The sequence below is a fragment of the Condylura cristata genome, unplaced genomic scaffold (assembly GCF_000260355.1).
Source record: "Condylura cristata isolate star-nosed mole 26May11 unplaced genomic scaffold, ConCri1.0 scaffold00011, whole genome shotgun sequence".
In the NCBI taxonomy this organism is placed as follows: Eukaryota; Metazoa; Chordata; class Mammalia; order Eulipotyphla; family Talpidae; genus Condylura; species Condylura cristata.
Genome location: NW_004567112.1, coordinates 2841077 through 2851061, shown reverse-complemented (window position 1 = coordinate 2851061; position 9985 = coordinate 2841077). Strand labels below are relative to the sequence as shown.

The following is a 9985-nucleotide window of genomic DNA, read 5'->3' as shown; positions in this document are numbered from 1 at the left end:
GCCCTCCAGGGGGGACGCCGCCCCCGCGCCGGGGTCGGCGGCACCTGCGGAGAACGCAGTGGTGACCAGACGCCCGGAGCGGCGGGCCGGTCGCGCGGGCCAGATTCCTCGCCCTGCACCCCTGAGCGCGCTGACCTCCCAGTCCGGCCCCCCGCGCTGCCCCTGTCCCAGGCTCGCGGCCCCCCACTCCAGCATAGCCTGCCCAGCGCTTCCGGGAACTGAGGTTTAGGGGCTCAGCACCTCCTTGCCCTCTGTCACCCAGCAGGCGTCCAAGAAGGGGATATTGAATGAGTGACACCTGAGTCGAGAGAAAAAGACATTACTGGGTCCCTGCGGGGGTGGGGGGCGCACATTAAGATACCGAGACGTCAAGGGTGTTGGGGGCTGTCGCTCCCCAGGCCCTCGAAGCCTATTTTGGTCTGGGACTCCTAGCAATTAAAAAAGAAGTTATTAAACTCCCCCCCCCTTTTTTAAAGTGAAATTCCCCCTTTCCCATCTTCTCTCTCCTGCTGTGTTAATAGAGTTTCAGATTTGTGCGGGGCCGAATCGATAGATGTCATCTATTAAAGGTAAGTTTTAATCGAACAATATTAGGATCAGACAGGGAAAGGGGGTTTGAAGTCGGTACCTGCAAGCTGCGGGCCGGAGATATGCAGGCGCCAGTAATAGAATATCGATCATGGGACGGGGGAGGAGAACTCGGAGGGGCGATCCGAACAATTACCAGGCGGACCGCGGGGGCCCAAACGCAGCCGCCAGGGGCGCACGGAGCCCCAGACAATCACCGCCAAACGGGGTGGGGGGGGCGAGGAGGGGGAGGGCTGCGTGTTGACCGCCTCTCTGCGACCCCCGTCCCTGACCCTCCAGTCCCTCCAGGTGGGAACCTCCAGCCCAAGCCCATCTTTTGTCCTTCCTTGCAGACACAAACTTTCCTGGATTCCCTCATCTGGTGTCCCCTAGAGTCAGAAGTGAGTCAGAAAGGGATTGGAGGAGAAGGGACAAAACCTCCCCTCACCTCTTTTCTTCCCCAAGATAGGGGTGGGGGGGCGATGTGGGGGAGGCAGGGGAGTCTGCAGGTGTCTCTGGATGTCTGGAAGGGATCACCGGGTGCTAAACCTCCCCTGGCCACTCTCTAAGACCCCCCCCCAGTGTTAACCTCTGCGCCCTCATCCATGTAATGGACGGTGCCAACGATGCTGCTTCTCGCCTTCTGAAGTTTTCCTGTGACTTTCAGCCCAGGTCCTGGCGCACACTGAGCGTCCCATAAATAAAAGACCCGGGCAGAGTGCCCACTGTTCCACTAGGAACAAATCACCCCGGCAGGGACAGGCTTGGTGGCGAATCCCCTGCCCAGCAGGCTAGCGCCTCTTTTCAGCACCCTCCGATCCTGAGACTGGGGCAACACTTTGCGCCTTGTCGGGTTCGCTTTGTCCCTTTGGGGAGAAAATTGTCGTCGTCCCCCCCCCCCCAGCCGCCCTCCATGGCATCCTCGGGGCCAGGCTTCCCGGGACCGAGGGCCGCCTCCAGCGCATCCTTACCAGGGCTCTCGCGATGCCCGGCCAGGTCCCCCAGGCTGGCGTCCTTCCCCTCTTCGGCCTCTGCCAAACTTTTCTTGGCTTCCGGGAGGGCAGGGCGCGCGACTGGGAGCGTGGCGCGGGTGAATTTCTGCGGGTCCAGGATGTCCAGGACAGAGAAGGAGATCTTGTGGTGAGCGGGAGCCGCCTTGGCCCCGCCGTGCTGCCATGCCAGCATGCCCGCCGCCCGCGGACCGGAGGCCGGCGGCACCGGGTCCGAGAGAGCCGCGCTCCCGCTCGCCTTCGGCTGTGACTGGGTCGCAGCTGTCCAGCGGCGAGGAGGGTCGCGGCGGCTCGGCGGAGCTGGGGAGGGGGCGGGGGAGAGCCGCGGGGGGCTGCGCGCGGATTGGCACTTGCGCGACCCGAGCCCCGCCACGTGCAGGGAGCGCGGCAGCGGCCCAGAAACTACGAGCGCCGCACCCAACGGGCCTCCCTCGGCTAGGGGGCGTCTGGAGGAGCTGGGGGCGCGCGCCCGCTGCTCTGCGCGCCTCCGCCCGGCTGCCTGGGACTCCGGGTGTGCGAGGGCGGGTCGGGGCGCTTTCATCTAGGGGTCCACGCACATGCACCCCCGTGTTTCTCCCCTTTCGGTTTGCGCCTTTCTCCGGTGGCCCCAGATTGGAACAGAGATGCGGCCGAGGCCAGCACTGATTGCTGCGGGAACCCGCTCAGTGGCGCCCACTCTACCAGTGAGTCAGTGACAGCCTCTGACCGGCCCCTCAGACTTGGCGGATTACAAAGCCCTTAGATGGCGCCTCGCGTTTGAATCCCAGAGCACCCCTGTGCGTTGGGCAGACTGGCCTGGCAGGACTGCTCCCCCATTCTAAAGACGAAATTGAGTTTCAGGCATGAGAAACGAGTTGCCCGAGTCAGTTGTCCGTGACAGAGTCGGGATTCGAACCCAGATTTTCCGCCTCCTTTCTCTGCCCCAACCCCGCGAAACAGTCCTGCAGGAGATCAGGTTTCCCTCCCCGGGGGTCCCAGCTGGCCAGAGAGCAGGAGGCGCTTTGAGGGATGACCCGGCCCCCGCCAAGGTGACCCCAGAGCCGGGTGCGGTGGCTGAGGGTGCCGCGGTCAGGAGGCACCTTTCGCACCTATCCCCTTTCTCGGCCCAGAGAGAGAAAGCTCCTCTGACTTGAATTTGAGGTCAGAGGATGGAGACGAATCCAGCAGCCCCCTTGGGCTCCACGGAACCCCGCGGACGGCAGCGTCAGCGCCGGGCAGCTGCCATCAGCCACGCCCTGTCGCATTCCTTTTCCCCTTTGGCGGCTAGTGGAGCCAGAGGACGAAACATTATCTCGGCGGCAAATTCTGAGGCTTCTTCTGCGCCCAGACCACCTCTAACGCCGCAGTCCCTTTCTTCCCTGCCCCATGGGGCTTCCAAACAATGAGTTGGCAATTAATATTGTCTGAGCAGGTAAGGCGGGCTCAGGGGAGGGGACGGCCTGGAAGGGTGGGGCCGCTAATCCCATCTGTTATTGAGGAGCGGCCCCGGAGGCCCGCTCCTAGCTTTTCTCATTCAAACCTCAGGCCCTCCCACAAGTACCACAAGTGCCGTGTCCTCCCTGGACTTTAAAGCCGCGCCGAAATTCACGGCAGCGCCAGTCCTCAAGCAAAGATGAATGGTGCTTTCAAAGGAAATCGAGAAAGGAAGTGCCGGGCCGGCCCACGGCCCACCTCCCAGCTCGGGAGAGCCCGCCCCGTGAAGCCCCCCGCCCCCCGTCAAACAGTGGGGCCCAGGAACCGGGCGCAAATCACAGAACCTTCCAGAGACCTGCCAGGGTGCTGTTTCCTCCCTTTATTTATTTATTTCTTAATCTAGCCCAGTTCCCCTTTACTTTTTCCACCCACGTTCATGATTTTCCCTATTTAGGCTCTTGGGGGTAACTAGAAATAGGTTACCTTCAGGTATCTCCAGAGTCAGGATCTGCGGGTCCCCATAGGGTCCCCATGGTCTCCCCCGTTCTGCAAGGGCACTCTGAGGCTGCGCTCCGGGGAGGGGCTGACACCCCAGACCCCCACCCTGCTGGCCACAGCCCAGAGTGGCCCAGACCTGGGTGGTGTTCCTTCACTTTACATATTGCCTCAATGTTTGGTTTTAAATGGCATAAATCAGCTTTTCTTTAGGTCCACAGGTGTTCATGTAAAAAGGAGAAGTAGCAACTGGAGAAAAATTCAAGAAGATACAAGAGCCTTTAAGACTATGAACCTTTAAGAACTTCTTTCAGTTATTTTCACTTTCCTTGCCCTTTACTTTCCTAAATTTCTTCCGTGTGTGCTTAATGCAGCCACCCTGGCGCTCTGACCTTGGCTTCCAGAAATTGCTAAGAAAGAGGGAGCACTGCCTGTCTGAGAGGAACACAGAAGGAACACAGAGGAACACAGAGAGTCTCAGCACTGTGGCCGCTATGGCGCGAGTTCGACCCCCCGCCAGGGAGGGACCCACACGGTGTGGCAGACCGCGCCTGTCTCCCCTGCTCCCGTTAGTCGTGTTCTAGTCATGTATTTCAGTGGCTCTGCCTGTTCTACTCCCTCCTCTCTGGTGCCTCCTCTCACCCTCATACCTCTGGCCTGCTTCCCAGTTCTTCTACACACAAAAGATGCCCCTTTTACCCAACTTAAAGCTGACCCAACACACACACACACACACTCCAATGAGCAGGCTACATTCTTTAATTTGGTGATGGGGTGGGGAGACTTAGGGCATGGGTTTTCTGGCCACCTGCTCTGTCAATAACCAAGAGGCAGTGAGACCTGCTGTAGATGTAATTTGACAACCTGGCCTTTTGCTAGTGTTCTCACATGTGCATTTACACCCAAAATATTCCCATAAACAAGGATCTCCATACCCAGCAAGCCGCTTCCCTGTGCACATGGAGTTGATTTGTTTTTTCAGCGCAGACATTAAAATTCCGCTTGAGTACTGTCTTTAAATTGCTTTGATGCTAGGTGGGTTCCAACCCTGACCTGTCCTGATGGCAAGTGATGGCTGGAACAAGCTGGGGATCAATATTCATAGCGGGTGTCCCGGGCTGATAACACTATCCAAGACAATGTTCCCTATCAGTGCGGACAGCTGAGGTATTGCGCCATTAGGGATGTTGTGTTAAATAACCTGATCCATTTCGGGGACTATTTAATGAATTTCACAGTTTAGATAGTATCTTTCAGGAGAAGGCAAAGGCTATTCCCGAGGCACTGATGCAAATCAATGGTGCCAAGCTTCCTGGTTATTCTGCAAACAAAGTGGCCTGTGATTCCAGCTCAGCCCTGCATGGTGACAGCCCAGCCAGGCTCCCCATTAATGACAGGAGGCGGCTGCCCTTTATGCAGGGAGAGCAACATTGTGAGATGTGCTTAAGCTCCTTAGATAAAATCTTGTTCCTGAAATAAAGCACAACTGGAATTCTCTAGGTAAAACCCTGCATTTTGAGCCAGACAACCGTATATGCCAAAGCACGATATGCCAAAGAGACAACTTCATAAGGCACAGCTTGGTGACCAAGTCAACTATCCAGTGCTCAAGACCTCTGCCAGCTTCCCCGAGACCTACGACTTCCAGCCAGGCCTGTCTACAACACGGGAGTGAGGAGGCGCTGGATTTGAAAAGGAAACCGCAGCACAATCGCTTGTTAAATGTCTACTCCACTCTGGCCCTCCTTGCCTTGCCCAGAGTTCATTTACAATTAAAGGCAAGCAGAGACCATTTCCCACCAGACTTTGCTGGCCCAGTGCCACCAGAACAAGTATTCCTTTTACAACCCCATCTTGGAAAGGAGACTGATACGGGAAAGTTCCAAGCACAGCCTTCCAGCTTCCCCTGGGCTGCACCGGATTAAAATGTTTATGCAACGTATTTTGCTTTAAGAAATCAGGTGTTTTTTTTTTTTTCCTTGCAAGTCAACAGGTTAAAACAACAATCTCTTTATCTGAGACTTATCTTGTCAGAGGAAGCATCAAAGAAGGTAATGAAGCAATAGGGGTTATATTGGTGAGCAGAATACATGTTAATTGCCCCTGATAATGACAATTAGCCTTAACAATAGTAGCTGATCTTTCTTGGGCTTTTGCCTTGGCCAAGCATTTATGGCGGTCACTCAGACTGGGCAAGAGGCCGTTTGCAAAAGAAAAATGCTGGGGTGGAAAAGCTGGGAGGAAAGAAATTATTTGTTCCCTCACCCTCACCACCCCAGCTACAGGTTGGCAGTGATAGGTTGTGTTAAGAATGCCCAGGCCCAGCCATGGTCAATGTCCCCCTGTTGCTGGGCTCCAGAAATAGTTCTCTTGCTTTCTCCACACCCCTGGGTCCACACCTTTGTCAACAGTCTCTTCAATAAGAGGTATCTCGTGTCCTGTCAGCTCCCAAGGGCAGATCTTAACAATTGCACATGCTAATTCAAAGCCACCAACTCCCTGCATTTTGCACAAACAGGTAACAGGAGACTCCACAGCCAGAGGCCAAAGAAAGATGGAGATTCCAGGAAAGTGTCCCCGCCCACAAACCTTTGCCCATGTTGCTCAAAAGCACTTGCGCTGTGGGTGAGGAGGTCCTGCCAAGCAGTGACAGGAAGGAGCCAGCGGTGAGCATAGTTTATGACCTGGACAGTCAGCACCTCCGTTGACCAACACAAACATGTGGGCAGGGTCTAGAACACACTGTCCTTCTCGGCAAAGTGATAACTTTTTAGGAAAAAACAAGCCAATCTCAGGACCGTAGGTGGTCACAGCTGCCAGGGCGTGAATCCACACGGGGGTTCTGGAATCGTGGGCTGGGCGCCAGCTGTACTGGCACTTGAAGACTTGTGAGAAATGGAGGGTCTCAGGATGTGCCCAGAGACCTGTCCTGCCCAGTCAGCATATGCATTTTAGTCAGCACCTTAAAATCGGAGAAACTGGACTAGACCTTGAAACCAGCAGTATCAGTACCGCTGGGGACATGTTAGGCCTGCCTGCTCTTGGGCCTAGCTCAGCTCTGCTGAATAGCCAGGCCTGTGCTTTAACCGGCCCTCCACGCCCTCGGGCACTAGCTGGAGAAGCCTGTCAGGACCCACTGTGGGGACCTGCCCTACTCTCCTTTCTCACTGGACATCCCCATAAGAGACAGCATCCCTCAGCCCCCGCCCCCGGACCTGGCTCACTTCCGGGGGGTGGGGGGGGACACCGCTCACCTTGCCTGCACTCCCCCTCCTCCTTCTTTGTCTTAGTCCTCAGGTTGTGACAACAAAAATCCCAGAGTGGGTGTTCTCTAAACAGCAGAACGGCTCCCTGTTCTGGAGGCTGGAAGTCCAAGGTCAGACTGCAGTCTGGTTGGATTTTGGTAAAAGCCCCTTGGGGGTTGGAGACCAGCCCTCCCACAACCCCGCAGCAGGCGCCACGTCTTCACATAGTGAAAGGGATGAGCTAGTTCCCTGGGGTTTCCTTTACAGAACAGCACCCCTCAAGCAAGGGTCTGTCCTCAGGACCTAGTCACCTCCCAAAGGCCCCTCCTAATACATCACCTAGCGGTCTGGATTTCAGGACATGCATGCGTGGAACACTCTCGGCTCTCCGCCCTTATTTGCTGGGACTTCTCAGCCCTCATCCCATCTGGCTTCCGTGTCTTGGAGGGCATCTTCAGCAGGTTGGATCATCTCATGCCACATTCCTCTGGGCACACACGAGAGACAACCAGAGTGCTTTCTGGAACTGCCAGACCAAGTCGAGGGAAATGATCTTTCCTGCCTGCTTTGCCTGGGACTGAAACCATCACAGCTGTTTACTAACTGACTGCCTGGAGGAAACTTGGCCTTGTGAAAGAAAAGGAAGGCAAACTGCAGAGGTGGGCAAGCTGCAGAGGCGGGCAAGCCTAGAAATGGAGGTGTGGGAAGCCCATAGTGCCATCACTGGAGCCTCAGAGCCAGTTACCCAGAACCAGGGGTAATTAGACTCTGGCTACATGAACCAAGATTCCTTTCAAATATAAGCACCCTGCAGGGCCTCCCTGGTGGCACAGGATTTAAAGACAGTGCTATCAAGCTGTTGCCAACTACTGCAGCACCAGTTCAATCCCCAGCCAGGGACCCTCAGGGTACAGCAGATCTCTCCTGTCTCCCCGCTGCTCCCCTGCAGTGGATTTCAGTGGATCTACCTGTTCTGCTTCCCACTCTGTCTCTGGTCAATCTTCTCACACTTCTGGCCTCCACAAAGCTCTTATATGCATAAGTAAATAAATCTAAAATAAATAAAGATGAGCCCTTGAAATTGGATTTCTGTCCCTGGCAACCAAAGAGTTCTAGTAAATACAAGCACATCTTGAAGGATTATACATACGGGCACCATCGCAATAGAGGGCTGGGGGGATTCACAGTTGTGTTGAAACACATAATTTATGAATTGTATTTGGAAACACAACAGGTTCAGTGTCCTGGGATGAAATACACAGCCCTGCACATGTAGCGATGAATGCCACCTGCCTCGTTCTGGCCCCAAAGACATAAATAGTTGCCCATAGGACTGGGGTTGGGGACACTCAGTCCAGTTGTCATGTGCCCTTTTTCTTCCCCTTCTCACCCAAAATGCAGATGTGATGTCTGGGGCTGCGGCAGGCATCCTGAGAGCACGAAGGCAAAAGTTACAGGATGAAGTTCATGGAGGAGAGCTACAGAGGGAGCCTATTCCCCAAGGCCCCCGAGAGGTGCGGTACCCACCAGGCTGCTTCCTTTTGGCTTTTTGACCTGCAAAAAACTGTAACTCTCTTCAGTGGTGACTCTAGTTGGGTTTCTATTACCTGCAGCCAAATGCATTCCTGACTTCTACCATGTCCTTTACCCATTACATCCCCAGAAATGTTGTGAGCCAATTTTTCCCTTTCTTTGCCTTTTCTAGTTCCTAGAGGCCACCTGCAGTCCCTGGCTCCTGGCCCTGTTCATTTCAAGCAGCAATAGAGCATTTTCATGTCACGCTGGCCTTGGCTTCTGCTGTCATGTCTCCTGTCTGTCCCTTCCCCTAAAAAGGATTTATGGTTAGATTAAGCCCACTTGCATCATCCAAGAGAGTCTTCCCCATTTCAAGATTCTTAGCTAAGTTGTTTTGCCTTGCCAGGTCATAGGTCCACAGCCTTTGGGGGGTCAGGTCGTGGGCTTTTCTGAGGGGCCTTTATTCCATCTACTGGAGACAGCAGCCAGGGCAAAGGGAGAGTTCTGGCCCTGGCAGACTGTCCTTCCTCCTCCACTGTAGGAAGCGAAAGCCCAGCCATTCTTCAAGGTCCACTTCAGGCCACCCCTGCCCAGAAGCCACGGCTGCCTTCCCTGGCCCAAAGAGCCCACAGCCTTGGGGCTGCATCTTTATGGCTAGTGGACCTGGGCTCCATTTGTTCAGAAACCCAAGGGTGCATGTCTAGTTTCCTCCTAGTCTTGATTTGAAGAGACTGTAACTAAATTTCCTGCACCCCGAGGGCCGGCATACAGCTTAGCTCAGTACATGTGAGCCATCATGTTTTATCACGAATATGTAGTGAGAACTGACTCTTCTAGGAATAAAATTGTGCTGAGGGTGTACTTGACTCGCTCTGTTAAGAACGTCTAAAAATCTCACCCCGAGTCTCACTGAGTCCAGCACGTCGTTTGCTTCATGCCCACTTTGGGCCGCGTCCCATCCCTGTGCATCGTAATTTTTGCAGGGTTGCCATCCACACGCAATTTTGTATTCGACTTTTCATCTAATATTTACCACGAGCGTTTTCCAAGTTGTCGCCGACTCTTCGTTTTGGATGGCATAGTATTTCTCTTACAGCCACGTCAGAAATTCTCTAAGTCAGGTTCCTGAACATGCACTTTTCTCTCAGCTTGCTCGACATATGGTTCAGACCGCAGTCACCGGCTGGGCCTCGGGAATCAGGCCCGGGACTGTCTGTCTGAAGACTCCAACCATCCTTGCTCTGAGGGCTGTGGCCCCCTGGGAGGACATACACCACTTGCTGTTGCCCTTAATTTCTGCTATTTTTACAGATGCCTTTGATTTTGAGGGACACTGACTTTCCTTTTGGGAGCTTGTATTTTGTTTTCTCTTCCTTTTGCTCAGTGATCTCCTGGAGCCAGGACTCCCACTTTGTAGGCGCCTGACCCCCATGACAGAGGCAGCGCCCCAGACCAGCCCTCCAGGTTGAGCCCCGCCCCACCCCGCCGGCCCCGCCCCATCGGACTACATTTCCCAAGCACCCCTGCGCGGCGCGTACGGTCGCAGCCGCAGCCGGGATTGGGACACCGGGTGAAGTACACCTCAGGGCTCAATGGCCTCCTGGGGCGAGCGGCTAGCAGGCGTGCGCGGGGTGCTGCTCGACATTTCGGGCGTGCTGTATGACGGCGGCGCGGATGGTGGCACGCCAATCGCCGGCTCGGTGGAGGCGGTGGCGAGGTGAGTGGGCCTCGCTGGCCGCC

At 55.2% G+C, this 9985-nt stretch overlaps 2 protein-coding genes across 4 annotated transcripts in view; one reads left to right on the top strand and one right to left on the bottom strand.

The window, feature by feature from the left end:
* Window positions 1-1752, bottom strand: part of NKX1-2 (NK1 homeobox 2) — a 2446-nt gene extending 694 nt beyond the window's left edge. Inside the window, exon 1 of the mRNA XM_012723451.1 lies at window positions 1539-1752. Within this exon, the coding sequence (XP_012578905.1) occupies window positions 1539-1752 (214 nt within the window). The remainder of the gene's footprint in view (window positions 1-1538) is intronic.
* An 8031-nt stretch (window positions 1753-9783) lies between these two features.
* The window catches only part of LHPP (phospholysine phosphohistidine inorganic pyrophosphate phosphatase), a 67792-nt gene continuing 67590 nt past the window's right edge, over window positions 9784-9985 (top strand). For all 3 annotated transcript variants that reach the window (XM_004680372.2, XM_004680373.2, XM_012723412.1), the window contains exon 1: window positions 9784-9962. In XM_004680372.2, the coding sequence (XP_004680429.1) occupies window positions 9838-9962 (125 nt within the window). In that variant the 5' untranslated portion in view covers window positions 9784-9837. The remainder of the gene's footprint in view (window positions 9963-9985) is intronic.